This window comes from Boleophthalmus pectinirostris, unplaced genomic scaffold (assembly GCF_026225935.1).
Source record: "Boleophthalmus pectinirostris isolate CB_2022bp ecotype Guang Dong unplaced genomic scaffold, ASM2622593v1 HiC_scaffold_9, whole genome shotgun sequence".
NCBI lineage: Eukaryota > Metazoa > Chordata > Actinopteri > Gobiiformes > Gobiidae > Boleophthalmus > Boleophthalmus pectinirostris.
Window position 1 is genome coordinate 18,235,336 of NW_026571541.1, and position 21,328 is coordinate 18,256,663.

The 21,328-nt window shown below is 38.7% G+C and overlaps 2 protein-coding genes across 2 annotated transcripts; one reads left to right on the top strand and one right to left on the bottom strand.

Moving 5' to 3' along the window:
- The first annotated feature begins 1,609 nt into the window (after positions 1 to 1,609).
- atf5b (activating transcription factor 5b) lies at positions 1,610 to 6,083 on the top strand. Its single transcript, XM_020926813.2, has 4 exons — positions 1,610 to 2,142; positions 2,751 to 2,969; positions 3,306 to 4,488; positions 4,887 to 6,083. Exons 2-4 carry the CDS (start codon positions 2,834 to 2,836, stop codon positions 5,071 to 5,073), a joined length of 1,506 nt encoding a protein of 501 aa, XP_020782472.1. The 5' UTR covers positions 1,610 to 2,142; positions 2,751 to 2,833; the 3' UTR covers positions 5,074 to 6,083.
- An 8,258-nt stretch (positions 6,084 to 14,341) lies between these two features.
- Positions 14,342 to 18,657, bottom strand: zgc:113279 (uncharacterized protein LOC553749 homolog). Its single transcript, XM_020926792.2, has 11 exons — positions 18,338 to 18,657; positions 17,707 to 17,831; positions 17,551 to 17,569; positions 17,423 to 17,463; positions 17,210 to 17,333; positions 16,528 to 17,014; positions 16,338 to 16,443; positions 16,113 to 16,259; positions 15,883 to 15,943; positions 15,644 to 15,804; positions 14,342 to 15,194 (listed from the first exon to the last, which is right to left on the bottom strand). Exons 1-11 carry the CDS (start codon positions 18,480 to 18,482, stop codon positions 15,165 to 15,167), a joined length of 1,446 nt encoding a protein of 481 aa, XP_020782451.2. The 5' UTR covers positions 18,483 to 18,657; the 3' UTR covers positions 14,342 to 15,164.
- Positions 18,658 to 21,328: the final 2,671 nt, after the last annotated feature.

Genomic DNA, 21,328 nt, shown 5'->3' on the forward strand with positions numbered 1-21,328 from the left:
ACTACAGTTATTCTTTTCTATTGTAAGTATTCTTATTGTTTTTTTTCTTTAAGATTTTTACAGTATACACATTCACACGACAATGTGTGTAGGCGTACCACTTCCTTGTTTATGTTTATGTATTAAACATGGGACAGTGCACATTAATCACATTAATCAGCATGTGTTAGTACAGCAAGTAAATGTGCCGTGCAGGCTAATTTTCATCCATAGTCCCCTCGGCAGGTTGATGGCAAGACAAAAAACAGGTCATAGGTACAATAACATTTAGTCCATCACACATGACAAAAGACATTAAGATGAGTGAATATTACTGTAGTCATATTAGTAAAATTAGAACATGCTAAAAGCACACACTGCATATACATTAAAGACAATAGACACAAATCACAATCACACAACAAGACAGAGAGATTTTCTATGTGTTAAAATGTGTTAAAACACATATTTGTTATGTTCACATGTCTGATTGTCCAGAAATCACTGTATCACATCTACTAAAGCCATGGATAGAGGTCATGTTCCTTATTTCGGTGGGGACCAGATTCCTTGAGAGTGTGGCGCAAAGTGAAAAGGCTGACTGTCCAAATGAAGTCTTTCTATATGGGATTTTACAATTTCCTCTGCTTGATGGTTGAGCGTATTTAAATTCAACTGTATGAACTCTTTTAATGAGGGTGGAGCAAGATCACGGAGGGGTTTATAAACAAGAATAATGATTATGTTTTCCCAATTTAAAAATGTATATTCACTCAATATTTTACAACGATGATATGAGTTTGTTAATATGAGTTAACATTTTCTATAATCAGAAAAATTTTTAGACAATTTGGTAGGGTTGAGTAATGTTTTATCACAATGTTATGATAAAATAGCATAAATAAGGTGTATCTATCTAATTCTAAAGTGAATGTAAATCACTGGTTAAATTAATACATCCACCTGTTTTAATACATTATAGGCTACTTTTCTCTTAAAGGAGCACAGTGTAACTTTTTTGTTTTTATATCTTGGTATCTGCTTTGCGTTTATAATATCAGCAGGCCTAATACTGTACTACAGTATAACAATACAAGGGCATGGTCAGATTTTACCACAACACAATCTGGGTACAAATTTAACTGCATAAGGCTCAAGGCTCAAGATCTTTAAAACATTCAATTCATACAAATATATTTGCTGAAACGAAAGTAGAAACAGGTGGCCGTGTGTAACAGGTGACGTCCTAAAATAGCCTAGGTGATTTATTTACAGCAGCTATCCCATAATGCATCTGGGTGGTGGCCCTGTGATTTCTTTACCGGGGCCATGGGCTGCACCACCAGCAGGTGTCATATACGTGAGCAGGTCCCAGGTCGGTCCTTACAGTAATGATTAGCACTCAGTAAAAGAGTGATCGTAGGCCAATAGAAATAGAAAAGTTCCCGGATAAACCAATGGTGTGGCCACATTGTAACAGCGCTCAGCGAATCCCCTGCGGATCTGATGCAACAGGGCTGCAACTAAAGTTTCTCTCCTTCAACGCCAACACGATATCCTTCCGCTGAGAAGGATCGTAAATTAGTGCTCATCATACTGTGCCGTCAAAATATAGGCTTTAAAGACACGATTAGCAGCGGGACGTTTACTTTTTCACTTTATGCGGATTATTGAATTGTCTTTGGCTACGTTTTATTTAGTTTCAATGCGCATGGATACTGTTTAGACATTTTCTCTCAGTCACAAACTTTCTTACATTGCCTCAGTTACATTTTTGAATAATGTTCTGTGCGTAAAAGACAAAAGTAAGTATTACGCATAGGTATATTTTCCTGTAGAATAATTCAGAGCAGACTGGAGAAGCGGCAGGCTGTGGAAACGGGAAAGTCCCCAGGTTCATGACGTAAGGACCGGTTGAACCCTGTAAACCGCGGATTAATCCCATCTGTGGTGATCCGGCCCGGCATTAGGAGTTGGAGAAGTAGCGGATTTAAAAACTTTGTGCCTCCAAGTCTGTGTTCGCCGAAATAACACTTGCTGAGGACTCCCTGGCTTCCTAAAGGGAAAATGGCATTTTAATTTGTGACTGTCTAACAGATCGACTCAAGGTTCCGCGTGCTTTGCCTCCGCAACGCACTTTGACAACTCTCTCACAACTATGGGGTAAGTGCGTCTTGTTTTGAAGCGACAGAAAAGTTCAGAAAATCATAAACTGTACATTGTTCATTTTAGGATAAAGTCATCCTTTAATTTATAGTCTTTATTTCATTTATTATTTTAGTTCTGTCCTGTTTTTTCACTTGTTTTGTGTGTGTTGTTTTTATTGACATTTTCTCAGTGTGAAAACGTGTAGGCTATATAATGCGCGTGTAAGTGTCTAGCCCTTATAATTTTATAACCCTGATTTATTGAAGCAGCTTTGATGATTTATCAATTATATTATTATTACCACCAGGCTATAAGTACAATTCATATACATTTTTATTTATAGTTTATTAGTAGATTTATAGTTTTCATTTTCATAATCATTATGCCATTTTGTAATAATCAATTGTTCCAAAATGTTTTTTGGCATTGACTTAAATTTTTTAATAAAAAATGTTATTAGTGTATTTATTATTATTATTTATTTATTTAATAGTGTTTTTTTGAAATCTGTAAAAAATTTTAAAATTTCAAATTTTTTGTTGCATATTTGATTTTTTTTTTTTTTTTTTTTTTTTTTTTTTCCCAGAAAAAGTATTAACTTTTAAACATTATTCTTTTTTCAGGTCTTCAGGTGTTTCCGAAAGTCATTTGTCGACGCAGTGCACGATTTGTGCTTTTGAACAATTCGATCGAAGCAGACGGCATAATGGCGGCATTGATCCTTCGCAAAATTCCTCCCATTTCCACGGGCGAGCGCGGCGCTCCCCTTCTCCAACAGGCTAACCCTAGCCAATCACGGGCCGGGGTGGGGGCGGAGCCAGCAGAGCGGCAGCACTTAATTGGTGAGTTTTGGCGAGATCGTTTTTTATTTTTCCACAACCCGAGGTTGGAGCCGCAGTGCAGCACGGGGCTAATGTCGTACAGTGAGTACAGCTAAGTGGATATTTATCGAATGCAGACGATGCTGTTCAATCATTTTCAGATGATCGGTTAGTTGTTCACTTGGATTATTTGGAGTTGTTGCTTGGTTTTTAATTACATTTTGGCATTTACCACCTCAATTAGTGATTTAGGATTTTTTACACACATATATATATATTTTTTATTTTGTCGTAAATTTGGTTTGCTTTGCTGATTTGTGTGTTGCTGTTTTTTTGTTTTTTTTTGTCCTTTTTCAGGTGATGGTCACTCAGATTGGATGACGGAAAAAGTTGATTTGTCTTCGTTTGTGTCGACGACCGAGTCTTCTCCGAGCTCATCGCTTCCTCCGTCTCCTTTAGAACATGATGTCAAGGTGCCCTCAGACCTGGAGGTCATGACCTCACTGCTGCAGGAAGAGCTGGCTCAGCTGGAGGACTACTTCCGCTCCGAGTCCACAGCCACAACCAACAAGTTGGACAAATCCTCAAAATGTGACAAGGGTGCTCCAGCCATGGGCTCCCAATCTTATTATCAGTTACCTTATGGCTCATATGGGACCAGCCAATCAGAACCCAGCCCTGTAGTTGTTACCTTGGCAACAGGGGAACTGGACTTGGCCAGCTTTTGTGGCGGTCCCATCAGCAGAACCAAAATCGCCCGACCCGCACCATACAACTACCACCACCGCTACCACCACAACAACGGGCGGCGAATCATCAGTGAGACTGTGAAAGTGGACGAAGTGGGACTGGACTCGTGGGGCTCCAGGGGCAGTTACTCAGGAAGCACAGAGCTGTCCGTCAACCACTACTCCACGCTCAAGACGGTCAGTAAGAACAGCTTCGGCAGCGTCAAGAAGGTGAGAGAATGTGCTTTATCGCTGAAGGAGGAGGAGAGCTACTGCTTCTCAGAGGGGATGTTTTGTAGTGAGGAGATCGCAAGAGGGTTTTTTGGTGGTTCGTACGACAGCCACCACAAACGAGAGGGACAGTTGATGCACAATTTGAAGGTTAATGTAAGTTATGACAGCACAGGCTTGGAGGTCTTGCATTGCAGCAAAGATGGAGGACTTTCTGGAGGTATCCCCCAAGAGACAATGATGCCCGGTGACAGCTACTTCCAGCAGTCCATGGGTAGCACTGAGCCTTACCATAGCTTTATAGGCGACCTGGACGCTCCCACACAAGCACAGGCTGTAGAGCCCCAACATGGCCACTACCTCTACCCAGAATGCCTTGCAGACCAAAGCTACGAATGTCTGTCCAGAGTGGAGAGCGAGGGGCCGCTGCTGGGGGCTCCAATCCATCGCCCCACTCAAAGGCTAAAGGATGAGCCCTGCCACATCAAACCATCTCTGGGCATGGGCGCATCTGGTATGGAATCTGGCTGTGGGGAGAGGAAGCAAAAGAAGAGAGACCAGAACAAAACTGCTGCTCACAGGTAACTTCTTATAACACAAACTCTCACAACTTTGTTCAGATTTGGTGCCATAGTCCCAAATGTGCATTCCCCTACAGTCTCCATCTGTGTTTAAAGTTGAGTGTAGAAGTGCATGGAAAGTCCCTCACAGCTGGCCAAAGTCTGCCCCACCTTAACATTTATATAGTCTTGTCAGTTTTTGTTTCCTGTGTTCATATGTGTTAAAGATGTGAAATGCGTCAGAAACAGTGAGGTCATGTAAAATAGAAAGGTTAAAAATGTTGAAGTCATTGAGAAATATTTTCGTCACGTCAGGAGAATACTGATCACTATGTGTCGTCATCTCAAAGGTCACGCTCACTCAACTAATTAGTAAAATGCAAGGCAGCAGAACTGAACTGTGATCGCTGTTGTTGCAGGTACAGGCTGCGAAAGAGGGCGGAGCTAGACTCTCTGGAGGAGGAGCTTCACGGACTTGAAGGACAGAACCGCGAGCTGCGTGACAAGGCAGAGTCAGTGGAGCGAGAAATCCAGTACGTCAAAGATTTACTCATTGAGGTGTACAAGGCTCGCAGCCAGAGGCTTAAGCAGGACGGCACTGTTTAAACTGCACCTCAAGCTCCACCAGTCCAGAAGAGGGAAAAAAATCTACCAACTGGTCTCACACACAAGCGAAGTGGTAGTTGCATGATTTTGGTAGTTCTTTTCAAAATAAAACACACAAAAGAGGATGACCAAAACACCAATTTCCAACAAAAACTTTTAAAAGTTTGAAAAAGGGAAGATGAACAATTTACAAGCCCAAGTGAAGTGGCTTTGAAGGATGCTGAACTTGTCCGTGACCACTGTGATCCGAACTGCACTCACAGCCTTGTGAAAGACTGACGCTTGCGATGATCGTTTACAAAACGCTCTTTGAAATAGTAGTAGTCATTGAATTTGCTTGTGGTTTTTGTGACACACATCGGCAGCATTGAAGCAGATCCATATTAAATATATATTTTATTTTCTATTTTATTTTTGCTTAACAATAATATTAATGTTCATTTATCATTTGCTTAAAACAATCCGTTAAATAAAGGGATTGATGGAAAAGTGTGCGACATGCTCTTCAAATATTCATTATCAAAGACATTTTGAAATTTGTATTGCTAAAATGTATTTACACTTCTTTACCCCACTGCGATGCATGTTTGATTTTGGAAAAGCATGTGTGAGTGTTATTTGAAGGCAATATTTTGTTAAATGCATGGCTTCAGAATCCACTGATTTGTCCCTTCTCATCGGCTGAGGACTCTGCCCTGTGCCGCCTCGCCAGTGCAACCCATGCTCAGGTTAAGTTTTGGTCTTTACAAACATCCTCTGGCTGTTTTCTTTCCCCCTCTACCCTTTCCTCTCTTTCTGTTGCTCTCTATTGGCTGTATTTGCGAACAAACAATCACCTGTTGACGCAACAATAAATCGTTGTTGGGTACGACTTTTGGGACTTTTCTTTTTGATTTATTTATTTTTTGTTAAATTTGTTGAAAATTCAGGTTGTTTTAATAATTCATGTTGATATCAGGAGATTTTCATCATCAGGTAAATTTTAGCCAAATAAACCACTGTCATTATTATCTGCCGCCTTGGTACTGTTTTTCACTGCATGTTTTCATTCATTCAAATGCTTAGCTCTCTTGATTACATAAACTAGAACATACCCCTTTGCCCCTCCCACAAAATCTGCCCCTGCCCTCAAACCGAAACAGTCCAGCCCTTATTTTTGGCTGCAATGCAGTCTCAAACGTCCAAGTGCTTCCCCCACATCCACCACTAGGAGGAAGCACATGAAGGGGAAACTATGATTGACATTTGTGCTCCAAAACAACCACACTGGTGTCAAATTTAAGCACTGTAGTATGATTGGAGAAAAGACTGAAGAAAACACAAATCGCTCTTTGTTTATTTATTTGGGTGATTTGTCTGTGCCTGATAGATCCCGAGGGAGCAGCCAGGCGGTATCAAGCTCCAACAACAATCAACACAAACATGGGCTGGTTGCCTATCTCAACCCCCAGCCTGCTCTGGGCGTGTGTTTGACTGTGTGAAATCTCTTGGTATCTCTCCTAGCAGTCTTAAGGCCTTTCAAGCGCATGAGGCAATATCACACAATCGTTGCAGAGGGAGGAGAGAGATGCAAGCGAACGATCAGAATAAAATAGTACGAGGTTGACAGAAAAGGCCATTACAAGTATCGATTTGTTCTTACTTCTGTTTACTGTTGCTCGATTCAGACGCACTGTAATAACACACCTGTACTGCCATCACAGGGTCCAGTGTTACCTGATGTTTCTAAGTGTACAATAAATAATTTTATTCAATTAAATATCTCTGGCTATGCATTTTTATTATATTGTTTTTTGATATTTTATTTTTTAATAAAATATACACTAAATACATATATATGGTAATTGCTTAGTCAATAAAGACAAAAAATAAAGTTAAAAAAACACAATGTTGAAAAATTCTATAATAAGTATAATTCCCTTAATAATATTAATAATATTTCCTTCTGAAATCAGTTACCACTTTTAACAATGTATGCAAGATCTTTTTGGATTGGCTGCTTGTAATTCAAGTTTTTTTTTAGTTTTTTTTTTATGAAACTGAAATATGGTACCACAAGCTTAATTACAGCAAGTCCCTTGCAATTTTTATTTTTATTTTTTCTGAAATTAACCCTATTTGACCAGTCATTGCAATCCACACTGGTTCTTTTGGACAGGTTGCTTCATTCATTCATTCATTCATTCATTTTTTACTATTGCATTATACCACATTAAAGACAAGCAGGGCATGAAGACTGTGTTATACACAGTTTGTGTTCCCAGATCATACTGAGGGAATGTTATGGAGATTCGCTCTGATATCTTAAATGAGAGGAGTTATTTACACAGAAAAAGTAAATCAGCTCTAACTTGCCACCAGGTGTCCCTCCAAACTCAGGAGAGACAAAAAGCCCAGAGGGTTGTTACTACACTGACTACAAAACTAAGAATTATAACTGTACTTAAAATATGGATTCAAAATGTCACTCTGCACATTTGATGCTTTAAGATTTAACAAAAACAGTTTAAACCAAAACCTAGAGATAGGACCTTTGGTTATTTTATGGGAGCAAAATCTTTTGGATCCATTCATTTCAAAGAGAATTAAAAGAGAACAAATTTTAACAACAAATCAATCAAATCAGTTAATCAAAGAGAGAAATGGCCAAGGCTAATATTAGTTTAAATTGTTCAAACTCATCTCCCATCTCTTTAAAATCACCTTTCATTAACTTTTTTGTTTCTTCTGTTTGTCCTTGTTTGCACTGTGTGTTATGTATTAATTATTATTATTATTACAAACTCCAGTTCCAATTAGTCATTGTTCAAAAGAGCCGACTCCTTCAAAAAACATTCACACATCAAAAGCTGAACATATTTGCTTGACATATGTCGCAGTAGTCACAAGAAGACACAAAAGGCTTTCTGCAGTAACTGACTGTTATGGTTTACATGTTTTTAGTGAAGATTTGAGCCTTGTGAGTCTTTCTGACACTCAGTATGGCGATGCGTGTCTCATAAACTTCTCAGATGTGGTTTGACCAGTTCTGGGTGAGTGCAGCTATCTGAGAGGTCTGACTTGTGCAGACCTGCAAATTCTCAAAGAAATGCTCAAAATTAAATGTTAAAACAACCAACAAAATTTAAACCTATGTGTTCTCTGTAGACTTGTCACGATATCACATTTTAAAGCGTGATATATTGCTGAAGTCAATATAGACGATAAATGATAATACTGAAACCAGACCATAAAGCAGAATTATCCACAAAGAAATATTCTAAATGTACAATATTGTTAAACATGAGCTGTAGTAAATAAATAACAGAATACAACACTTAAGTCATTAATTTGTGTCTATAATGACTCATAGAAGCTCAAAATTCAACCTTCTATGACTCAAATCTCATTGTAGCACAGAAAAACAAAGACAATTTTCTCACTAGTGCAAAGAAAAAGAACTCATGATAAATACTGATACCCAGAAATGATTGTTTCATCTATCATGTACTGAATGATAAGTCAATATAGTAATTACATGACAGGCCTATAGTTCTCTGCTAAACAAAAACAGTTCAGAGTATAAGACCATTCAACATCAGGTGTGTAAAAGTCTAAAAACACAGAAATGAGTGATGAAGAATATATAATATAAATAAGATAAATATAATGATATACATGGCCAATAAATGATTTTTAAATTCTGATTTGATGCATCTTATTAAAACTAATTAAAAAGGCTTTCTTTAATATCACTGTACATAAATAAGGCACACTTTTAATCATTTCAGTTTAACTAAACTTAACTCCAAACATCATGCTTTTACTGATAAAATGTTGGCTGCTGATACCTTCATTTAAAAGAATTGTTAAGAATTTATTAATGAGATAGACAGCGCACATTCACCTTAACAGGAGAGATACCGAAACAGACCCACCTATATTGATGCTTAAATTAGAAATGACTGAATCGTGTTTAAAATTTGACTAACTGCAAAGCTTTAATAGAATATAAAAACGTTAGTTCTTTTATTACTGGTACTATATTACTACTCACTCATTTTCATCCACTGATTGATTGATACAAGTACTGCCCACTGTAGCTCAAAAACTTGAACTTTCAGCTTTTCTGATGAAGAGTTCAGCAGCTGCTTGTCTCTATAGAGATGTTGTTGCTTTCACACAGTATGGCATTAAACTTACCTCCATTGAGACAGATAAGTTGAATACCATACGGTTGAACATTTCAGGCCAAGCAATGGAATGACTGAAGAAACAAGCAAACCCCCACGCTAAAAAGATACATAATGCATTTTAAGTATGTTCTAGATAGATTTTTTTTTTCCTTCTTGTAAAAATGTATGAAATACAAATCGAATTACCACCCCTGCCAAAATGAGCGGGAACAAGAAAATCGGAAAAACTGCCCAGAGAGGAATACACATTGTACTTTGCCCTTGAGTTAAGTCTGCTCAAAGTCATAATCAGCTCCACAACTTTTATATAAACTTCACATTATTAATATGCAGGTACTGGAAACACAAAGTCAAAGAGACTTCATCAGTGCCAAAGCAAAGCAGAATTGATTGTATAATAAATCTGGACAATTTATACAAATATTATTATTAGGGGTGTCAAATTATCGCGTTAATTGCGATTAATTAATTACAGTCATTTAGCGCGTTATGTTTTTTAATTGCGTTAATCTCATTTTTAATCTCTAACTTTACTGTTTCTGTATGCGAGTTACTTTATTATAAAATCTGTTTTTATGTGTTGTTGGGACAACAACAACACACACACACACACACAAAAAACACATTTGTAAATTTTTTCCACTCATTGCCGGAAACCCACACAAAACGCGCGCAGTAAGAGCGATGTGAACATCATGTTCACGTTGGCGGCGTCAGTCACACAGTGGACGAGGTCGAAGAGCCAGTAGAACAGAGGCAGCAGTGCACAGGTAAAAACACATTCGTGTCTTGTAAATTATTCTCCCGACGTGAAATATAAAAGAAAATAACAAATATAAAATCGCCTACAACTTAAATGTCACTGGTGAAAACAACCTGCATAGACTCATGATGTCTGCACTACTGTCCTATAGTGACCTGCCACATGAGGGGACACGCACACAAACACACACAAACACACACAAACACAAACACACACACACACAAACACACCTTCATCATCATCATTAACCTGAGAACGCGCGGACCACGTTTCCTTCTGTAGTTACTGCGCGGACACTGCTGTCCTCCCGCGCGCCGCCGCGTACGTTTTCTGGCGTACGCTGCGTAAACCGCGCTTCCTCCTGTGCACCTCTAAACCAGAACTAACAGCAAGACTAAAACCGGGACTAACCCAGTCCAGGACTAAACCAGGACTAAACCAGGTCAAAACCAGGACTAAACCAGGACTAAACCAAGATTAAACCAGGACTAAACCAGGTCTAAACCAGGACTAAACCAGGACTAAACCAGAACTAAAACCAGAAATAAAACCAGGTCTAAACCAGATCTAATCCAGGATTAAACCAGGACTAAACCAGAACTAAAACCAGAACTAAAACCAGGTCTAAACCAGGACTAAACCAGAACTAAAACCAGAACTAAAACCAGGTCTAAACCAGGACTAAACCAGGACTAAACCAGAACTAACACCAGGACTAAAACCAGGATTAATCCATTCCAGGACTAAACTAGGACTAAAGTAGGACTAAAGCAGGTCTAAACCAGGTCTAAACCAGGACTAAAACCAGTGATCTCATATATAAAGCATTTCTCTATCAATAATATTTTTAATATGGTTAGGGAAAGACTGGACTTTTTATTGTCTTTAAGTAGACAAAAGTTATTATGTTCAGATTTCCTCGTCTTTGCTACTTTACAGCAAACAGTTTCTTATTCATGGAGACTTGGACTCAACAGCCAATTTGGAGAGATTTGTTAAACAATAAATGACTTTATAAAGTCACTTTTTTTGTTCTATATCAGTCTTTTGATCTGCCACAATAATGTAATAATGAATTTAAATGAATATACCTCAAATTGAAGGCTTTTCTCAGCAATTTTTAGGTGAGATTAAAAAGAGATTAATTAGATTAATTAATTACAGATCATAATTAATTAATCTCTAAAATTTTTTAATCGCATGACAGCACTAATTATTATTATTATTTGATTTGATATGTTTGAGACTGAAGCATCAAAAAAAAAAAAAGTTATATAACAATTATTAGTTAAATAATAAAATATAATATCTAAAATAAACTTTTGCTTGATTTGTCTGCTACTACAACTTGTACATGTGTTTTTGTTAGGAATAAAAAACTGTATTTTAGCTACATATTGATAATTTTCTTCCACTCCTCTTAAGGATTTAGGCTATTATTAAATCATATTTTCTCCAGTTTCTCTAACCTGAAATATTGTTGAGTGTATTTTAAATATGCAATTAAACTTTCTGTAGGATCTTGGAGCACTGTAGTACCTTCCACTGGCGGTCAGTATGAATTCATATTTTGCTCTGGTCTTGAATCTCATGTGAGTGGCGGTCTTATGCAGAGCTCTTGGCTAAAAAACAAGAAGACGGCAGCGCTGCATAAAGTTGGGGGTATGGGGGTAGATGTGATGCAATGTGGGCTACAGTTGGAGCGGTGGTGCTAGCTGTTGCACAATGGCCTGGAGCTCTGTTGGAGGCCGAGTGCCAGCAAGACGGCTTTAAATTCATTATGAGCCCACTTATACAGGCAGAGCAGGCTGAGCAGGCAGGGAGTCAGGGAGTCAGGGCGGGGCGGGGGCGGTCACGGGGTACAGATGAAAGAGTACGCACGAATATGTTAAAGAAGTCTACACTGTCTACACTGTCTACACTGTAAAAACTGACATTTAAAGTGATTTTTACATTTAAAGGTGCACTGTTTAACTTTTCAGTTGGGGGTTCATCCCCTTCTTGTTTCTGTGGATATGTCATTGCTTTGCTTGGAATGTTCCATAGTATGATATTAAACAGATATCTTACATTTATTCAATTACAGGTGGTTTTATAGCTCAAAAATATCTACAAAATCTGGTATTTTGACTGTGAGTGGGGTAGCCTCTCCACAGATCTCACCCGTAGCTTGGCCTGGTTTGGTCTCCAAGACAGTAGAAAAATGTAATACCATACTGTGAAACTTTCTGTACAAAGCAATAATAATTTCCATGAAGAAAAGCATTTGACAGATCCTCCCCCAGAAAAGTTAAACAATGCACCTTTTAAGGTTATAAATAAAGCTGCATGATATGAGAAGAAAATGCAATATTCAAGGAAGAGTTTTTTATCACAATCATTATATCAAAAGTGTGAAAACAATGGTTTGTGTGTGTGTGTATATATATATATTATAGATTACATAATATATATATTTATATTTTACTTAAAAAACAAATACATTTCTGTCAAATGAAGTCCGTCAATTATGTTGTTGTAGTATATTTCTTGTGATACTGATCAAAAAACAAAAAACAAACCAAACATGGTGACAATGACACACAGACAATTTAGTAAATAAATGTGCAAAGAGAAGGACTTTGTGCATTTGTTGACGTGTAAGACGCATTTGCTTTTCTCTCAACTGGATTTAACAAAAGTTTGTTTTTTCGACTTGTTACTTCGTTGAAATGTTTCAACCAATCAGTGTGAAGTTTTCATTTGAACATCCAAAAGGTTTCTGAACACTTTCATCAAGAGTAATCTCTTGATAATGTGCAGAACTACATTTCAATCTGGATCAGATCAGTCCAAGTCTAAATAAATGGAGACAAAAATGGGCCAGAAATATAAGATCTTTGTATTTACATGTTTTCATGTGAAGATGTATCCAGGGTAAAATGTTAGGAAGGGCATCCATCTTAAAATCGGTGAGAAAAAGCTAAAAGGAACAAGAATGTAAATTCTTTACTGAAGATGCTGGTTTTTAAGTTTTACTGCATTCCTAGTGCTGTACAGACCTGGGCAAGTTGCACCTGGCCCTTGGCCTGTTTTCATTATTATCATGTAGGAACAGAAAGGGGACATTAACATAACACATGATTAAATATGATAAAAAAATATATATATAATAAAAAAAAAATATTAAAAAATCTGAATTAGTCAAGAGGCTATTTTTTTTAATCTGTAAGCTCCATATACCATAATGGAATGAGTTTAATCAAATAAAAAGATCAAAAGAAAGCACATGACAGACTGAACAGAATGCAGAAGTGAAGGCTTCATGTGATACAGGATAAATGGCTTCATCTAATTAAACGACACACAAACCTGCGGTTTAGGTTTATCAGGTTCATGGGTGTATCATGGGTGTAGCTCCACAACATGAACAAATGAAAGGTTCAGGTTGCCGAAGGCAGTGTGAAGCAAAAACACTGTGTGTTGTTGTGTTATGATTGTGACGCAAAGAAATCTTTATTTAGGTAGGGCAAGCAAACAGTCTTGTTTATTATCATATTATATTAAAATATGTATTATAATAAAGCTAAAGGTCCAGCAATTCTAAAATATGACTACATGAATTGTGTGAGCATGAAGACTGGCATATAATAAAAGCTAAAAAAAAAAAAGCTTCTCAATGGAGAGTTGAGGCTGGCACTCCACTGTCGTGGTGCTTTAGCTTAATTCACTCCACACATAGTGGTGATAATCTTGAACCTGCATCTGCCCTGATAAATCTAAAACATTGTAAATAATAAATATGAGTTGATCTCCATGTCCACGGTTAGTCATGTTGCTTTCTTATACTTTATACAATATTTAAATTATTTTAGTATTGACTAAAAATAAAAATACAACACAACGTTGTTGAAGAAGGGTTAAGAGCTGTCATCATCATTCTATCCTGTGTTTTGGTTTCTCATGGTTGAATTCATCACAAAAGTTAAGGTACAAATAAAGCAACATTAAATGGAGTGTTATAATAATTCTAATAGTTCAGGTGAGAAGTCCCCATTGTGGCAGCCCACTACTGTGGATGACACCATTAAGAAAGAATCAAATAAAAGGACACATTCTCAAACTGTCAACAGATAGTTAAATGACAACCTTAAAAAGTAAGAACAGCTACAGGCGAAGTCCCTGAAGCCTGTTCTTGATCTGTAATTAACATTCATAGATGTTTCATAAATACAGTTGGTTTCATAATCAATCTAAAATGGCTCTACATTTCTGACTACCTGACTCACGCCTAGTTTAAAGAGTGAACTAGATTTACAACAAATTCATTTAAATTCAAGCAATGGTTTATTATTTTCAAACAACATGTTTGTATTGACAACAATGACCACAAACCTATTAACCCAAAACAAAGATAAAAAAAACAACTCGGATATATATAGATATAGATATATATAGATATAAACACACACAGACATATATATAAAAACAAAAGATGGTCTTGTGATATACTGTATTTCATCAGAATAAAACAAAACACATCCCACCACCACAAAAACTATATATGTGAAGCTACTATGTCTTCATAATACAACAGTGAATAATGTCTCCTGAAGATCCACTTGTACCATCTTTGCACCAGTGGCTGTTGACTTGTGTACTTTATAATGGACCTATTATATTAATGGTTCTATTAAAAGTACAGCATGTTTCAGCAATATTCAAGTCAAGGTTCCAACAGTGTGCACACGTTCTCGCCAGAACGGTTTTGACAACTGATCTGTATTTGGCTTAATCTTACAACCTTACAACTTTCAAAATAACCAGTTAACAAATTAAATGTATTTAAACAAATTAGATTAACTGAAATGCTATCAAGAGACTGTACAGTGGATCTCCTTCACTACTAGAGATAATGTTGTTACTCCAATGTAACAAACTGAGGAAGTTTCATGGAAACCAGGTATTGGGCACCTAATGCTTTTGTGCAGGTTACATATACAACATCTGATTGCAAGTCAGATATTGTTACCAAACACAAAGCAACAGATGCTTTACACTTCAGACCTGAGTAAACCAAGAGAGGCCCATAACTGTGGGCTCTGCTCTGATGTCAGGCTGAATACACACAGAACATTACTGTCGGGTCGCAAAAAAAAAGCCCTGCAAGGCCTTTAGGAGCTGTGAGGTATCCCCCAAGTCTCCTGTCAACACAGAAAAGATCACTGTTAAAATACATTTTTTTATAACTTCATATGAATTTAGTTTATATTAGCCTCAATGAGACCTACAGTGTCTGAAGCGTCAACTATTTTAAAGTCGCAAGACCAGAGGTTCCAGTGAACTAACACTGACACCAGCGATGTCTAAATAACTCATAAATGTCATATTTCATCCAAGGTAATTATGAGTTACGAATCTTCTCTGGCAGAGAACTTTTTGTGACATCAATAGCAAAGATTGCGAAACATCTTCTTTAATATGTAACAAGCCCTCTTAAAGCTTGCCTAACTGGATATTTGTTGTAGTAACAGCTTATTGACAATAACTCTATACTGAGTACTGGAAAAATTGACTAGATCCTTCTCAGAAGCCTAACTACAAACACAGTAACACAATCCCTTTGTTTTTTGAGAAGAGTTCTAATACAAACCATAGAGTGCAGGTAACTGCCCATCTGCAGCAGGATTTCCAGTGTCTCCAGCATCTGCTCTTTCCGCAGACTGTTGAGTCTGGAGCTGAGTGGAGAGCTGCTGTCCCCCTCACACACAGTGGCCTTCAGAGCCACAGCAGCACACTGCAACACGCTCATTCCTGCAGCATAATTATATCAACTAAAGACACTTACTCTATGAAATGTACTTTTGTGTTATCATAGGGACTTTTACATACCTGAGTTGTCTGTGGCTTCCACATCAACAAAGTAGCCATCGGTCATCATTTGTTTAAAAACCTAAAAAAAAAAAAAAAGATACTTTTCAGACTGACTCGGAGATGGATGTTTTGTCCAGAGTGTCTGATTAAAGAGACACTGACAGAGAGCTAACAGAATCACTCTTCTTAAATGCCTGGTTAAACATGTCTCTACTGATCATCACACAATTACACGTGAAAGCTCTGACCTCCAGAACCTGCGTGTAGCCCTTCTCTGCACTCAGGTGGAGGCAGGACTTGCCCATGTTGTTCCTCTCGTTGATGCCTGCTCCCAGCTGGATCAGATCACACACCATCAGGTGGTGGTTGTTCTTTGCAGCGTAATGAAGAGCAGTCTGGAAAAAAGACACAATTGTGAAAAAAATCAGTATTAACAGTAATTACAATAATAACAATAATGTGTGTTTTTGTACCATTCCATAGGAGTCTTTGAGGTCCAAGCTGCTGATGCCAGCCATTCTTTTAGCAATGGCGTAGGCCAGAGCCCTCTTCCCAACACACACCACATTGTGGAGCAAACTGGAAGAGAGACATGATGAGAGTCTAAGGTGTGAGAGGTGTCTAATTTCTGAATTAAATATATTACTTATTTATGAATCTTACTTTCTGCCATGTTCATCTTTATTCAGGAGCTCTGCATCACAGATGTTGTTGAGGACCATCTCCTCTTTCTGGAGCTGGGTCCAGAAGAAGGCAGAGCTGTCCAAGCTCCAGCTCTGAGGGCAGTGCTCCTCCTCCATGAAGGCACTGGACATGTGGTCAGGGGACAGGGCCTGGTGGTCCGGAGACATGGTCTGGTAGTCGGGGGAGAGAGCCTGGTAGTCGGGGGACAGGGTCTGATGTTCTGGAGACATGGGAACGTAGTCGGGGGACAGGGTCTGATGTTCTGGAGACATGGTCTGGTAGTCGGGGGACAGGGTCTGATGTTCTGGAGACATGGTCTGGTAGTCGGGGGACAGGGTCTGATGTTCTGGAGACATGGTCTGGTAGTCAGGGGACAGGGTCTGGTGGTCCTGGTAATAGTCTGCCCAGGGAGAGTAGCTCATATGATGCTGGGGACTGGGGATTATTGAACCATCACTGCTGTATCCTGAAACACAAGAGGAGAACCTTACAAAAAAACCAAAAATCTTAGATCACCATGTTCAAATCTTAAGTCCAAAATGAGTTTCGTGACCAAGAGCCCATACTTCACTTGAGCAAATGTACAAAATGGTTCCTACATGATCCTTAGGACATATCAGAACAGGTAAAGCAGGTTTCATAATTGTTCATGTGTCATTACCTGTCAGGGCAGGAGAGGCAGGAGGGTCAGACAGAGATGTTTTCGTGTGTGGAGTTTTGAGATCCTCCTCCAGAACCTCCACTATGATTGCCAGTTCCTCCAGGCTTTTGGGTGGGCATCGTTTCTGAACGGAGCAGATAGTACATATGTCATTAACCTTGTCAGTCTATCCTGTGAAAGTCTTTGGCACTGCAGGCCTGTTCTATTGCTTACCTTGGATGCTCTAAGGCTTGAGCGAGTTTTGACACGCTCTTCTGTGGAAAAGTTAAAACCAGATCAGAGAATTATACACTAAACACAATGTTAGAAAAAACATCTCAACAAAATAGTCTTTTACTGACCTTTCTTCTTGAATGCATCCTGTGATGTGGAAGCAAAAACAACTGATTAGTTAAAAACATCAAACAATCCCCCCCAAATCTAAAATACTGGAGCTATTGATGTTACATAAGTGAATAATGTCAGTGGCGCAGACAGGTAAAGTATGTTTGATTTACCTGAAGCTGCTCAGGTCCCCAGCCTTGAGCCAGTCTGACATTTTTCAACATATCTCTCACTGTCATTTTCACACGCACACCAAGGTACACTTTTCCATCATTGGAGCTTCCACCCCGTTTGCCAGCTGGGGAAAAAAATTAACAATTGTCAATAACTAGCTATGTTTTATTAGAGTTTTACAACACTTATAGGAAACGTAAATAGCGATGTGAAAGTTTCAGAAATAAAAAACATATCCTTAAAGGAGCATTGAATAACTTTTCTGGTGGAGGGCCCGCCAGATGTTTTCTCCGTAGAGTGAAATGTAAACAGCTCTACCTATCGAATTAAAGATGGATTTACTACTCAAAAATATACCTAGAAAAACAGGCATTCTGACTAAGCGGGTTGCCTCTCCACAGATCTGACCTTGTAACTTGGTCTGGGATGGTCTCCGTGAAAGTAGAAAGGTTTAATAACATAAGCTGAAACAATCCAGACATAATAATAATAATAATAATAATAATAATAATAAAACATCTCCATTGTGAAAAGCATTTGATGGACCCTCTGCCAGAAAAGCTACACAATGAACCTTTAAATTCAACAATAAGCTAAGCAAAGCAAGCATTTTTGTAAATATTAGCCTACCTCTTGGTCTCTTCCCTCTGATGACATTTTTGAGTCCGTGACCACGACCAGTAGTGTCTGACTTTGGTTCGACAGACACACAGCACGCTCCTTCACTTTTACGTTTGAGGTTCTTTGCATTGCCGGGTCCTCTCATCTTAACCATGCACCAAGGGGACACTACTGTTGAAAATAGGGGCTGTTCAAACCCGCTAAGTTCAGATGAAACTACAGTGGTGGTGTTGCTCTGTGTTGTTCGCTGTCTTGAGAGGTTGTGCTACTCACGCACATAGCACCTGTTTTTTCTACCTGCAAAACCTGCTCCTGCGTGACACTCCTCACTCACCAAAGCCACTCCCACCAAAAAGAAAAAAGCCTTTAAAATATGAGAAATATCTAAATAAAGTAACAACAGGTGACCCAGAAAGCCACAACTAATGATTCTATTCAACAATGGTTGAAATGGTTTAAACTGTATTTTATTGTGCTGTACTGATAAGAGTGATATATTCAATACAAATTTTTCGGTGAAACTACCAAACCGAAGGTTGGAAAATCAATTACTGCTTCAACAAAGTTCTGTTGCTCTGCCATTGTTAGGCAACACGCTTACTTTGCACCCACCTTGCCTAGCATGACTGTTGTGTGAGTGGTTGATGGTGGTCAAAGGGGCTGCTTTGCTTCTATAAATCTACCCCAGGGCATCTGTGTCTACAGAAGTACCTAATAACCACTGAGTGTAAAGTGAAGGAAGAATGACTATAGTGTTGCACTTTGAAAACCTGTAAAGCATAACACATGTAAAGATTATTTATATAGGTTAATATGTCATTCTGCAGAATGGATATTATTACTGATACTTGCAAGGTGGTGAATACAGTGGTATATTTCTCCTCTAACTGAGATACAGGTTTAAAAGATTTGCCTCAAATTTGGATAGAAGAACATCAACAACACCAACAGAGTTTCAGTTCAAGTAAAATCCTTTCTAAGTAATATGTCAAGTAGCAGTCAAATTCTATGGGCCTGAAATTTTTTTTACCTACAAATAGCTGAATAAAAATGATGGTCTGTATATAGTAATTCTTATTGTCAAATCATCATCCATCACCTTATGTGAACCAGAACAATAAGGTTTTCAGTTGAATCACAATCAAATGGTTTAAAGCTTTGGGAATAGTGCTTGTGTCTCATATCATCATCAGATGTCACCATCTCCTGTATCTCATGTAGCCTCAGTAGTGGCTCACACAATGCACAATATGACATGTATACAGCTCTGAAAAGGTTTTTGGGGACCTGAGCAGGTGTGTCATTTACACCATGTTTATCTTACCCTCTAACCTGTAATGTAGATGCAGAGGTGATGTAGGGACTTGTTTGCTCTGCTTTGTGAAAGGGTCTCTTAGACTGTCTACAATGTCAAGCTCGGACTGAAACCTGTTTTTCAACATTTCTGTGTCACACCATCAATACAACCTACTTTTTCATTCTTTCACATAATAGTACCTGCTGCCAGGTACTGCCAGGTTTAAATCAACATTCATGAGCTTTAAACCACATTTTAATGGTGTCCCTTCACAATATACTTACTTCAAGTTGAATTTACACTGAGTCAGGCTGAGTGCTCTGAAAAAGCCTTTTTTCGCCAAACACTGAACTCCTCCCACTATGCCATATTTAACTATTTTTCAAAAAAATCTGATCCCAGAATCAAAAAATGCCATGTAGCCATTTTCAACAATAAAAATAAGTATGAAATTTCAAATGTCACTAAGAGATGGGGTCCAGCAGTTGTACAGTTTTGAACAGGAAGTGAGTGGACTTTTTTATTGTGATTCACAATGAGCAAAACAAGGATTTACATAGGTAAATGGTCCTCTCTCTGTGAACCTTCCCCAAACATCCAAAGACACACTGCTTGAGATGGTAACTCTAAATGGGCAAATGGAAACCAACTATTTTCAAGGGCCCATAATATCATTATTTTCTGATCTATATTATGTTGCTTCCTTATCAAAAACATACTTGGAATTGTGTTTCATTCACACATGTTTAACACACAAATACTGCATATTTACTGTATTTTCTGGGCGATTAGGCGCGGTCTTAAGCCTCCAAAAATGACTGCGCGCCTTATAATCCGGAGCGCCTTTTATATGAATTTACGCGAGTGTTCCAGTACAACTTCAGTAAACGACAAAGCCGCACCAGTTGCAGCATTACGGCTACCGTAGTCAGGAGCATCGCGGAGTAATACGTACTGTGATTCCTCATGTTTCCTGTGGACGAGGAAAAGATGAGCGACTGGCTGCGAGAAGTTTACCTTAAGAGACCGGATGGCCTTTTCCACACATCTCCATCCCTATTGATCTGCGACTCCAGTGCAGTAACAGATTGTTGTCCAGACGCAGCCGTGATTCATTTTCGAATTATTTGACCAACAATGGCCAATACAGAGAATGTAATACACGAAGATCAGAGCAAGTACCAGTGTGCGAACATGTGGCTCCAGAGTGAGTCAAAATTGGGGGTGTGTACGTCTGTTCAGGACCTGCACGCACAGAGAGGTCCCGGTGTTCCCTGTGATCATGTACCAACCAGCATTTGTTATTTTGGGTTTTAAATAATTTTATGGCAATAGCCTATTCAATTGATACAACTTTAAAAAGTCCCTGCTTTTAGCCTAGTGTGAGAAATACAGTCAGACTAGATCCAAACCACAGTCCCGAACCAGCGGGGACAGCTCCGTTTCAGGCTGGGCTCAGAGGAGCTGGAGCGGGGATCCTCGACCTGAGGAAGCGCTTTCCCCGGGAAGAACCAAATGCGCGGAGGACGGACACTCAGAACAACATATAACAAACCAAACTGGACTCATGCTTCTGTCCGGATGCTGCACCACCTCAGAACCAGCCGTGGTTCTTGAGCGCGGAGGACCAGAGCAGCCCACCCGGACCTGTAGTCCACAGCGCATTCTTGCTTTTCCCGCACGGAAACAGCGCGCAGACGACG

Excerpts from the sequence above, each read along its gene's own strand:
- atf5b (XM_020926813.2), top strand. The coding sequence starts at position 2,834 with ATGGCGGCATTGATCCTTCGCAAAATTCCTCCCATTTCCACGGGCGAG. Across the intron at positions 2,970-3,305 it reads AGAGCGGCAGCACTTAATTG|GTGATGGTCACTCAGATTGG; the intron begins GTGAGTTTTGGC and ends GTCCTTTTTCAG. Across the intron at positions 4,489-4,886 it reads AACAAAACTGCTGCTCACAG|GTACAGGCTGCGAAAGAGGG; the intron begins GTAACTTCTTAT and ends CTGTTGTTGCAG.
- zgc:113279 (XM_020926792.2), bottom strand. The coding sequence starts at position 18,482 with ATGGTTAAGATGAGAGGACCCGGCAATGCAAAGAACCTCAAACGTAAA. Across the intron at positions 16,444-16,527 it reads AAAGATGAACATGGCAGAAA|TTTGCTCCACAATGTGGTGT; the intron begins GTAAGATTCATA and ends TCTCTCTTCCAG. Across the intron at positions 15,944-16,112 it reads GCTACACGCAGGTTCTGGAG|GTTTTTAAACAAATGATGAC; the intron begins GTCAGAGCTTTC and ends TTTTTTTTTTAG.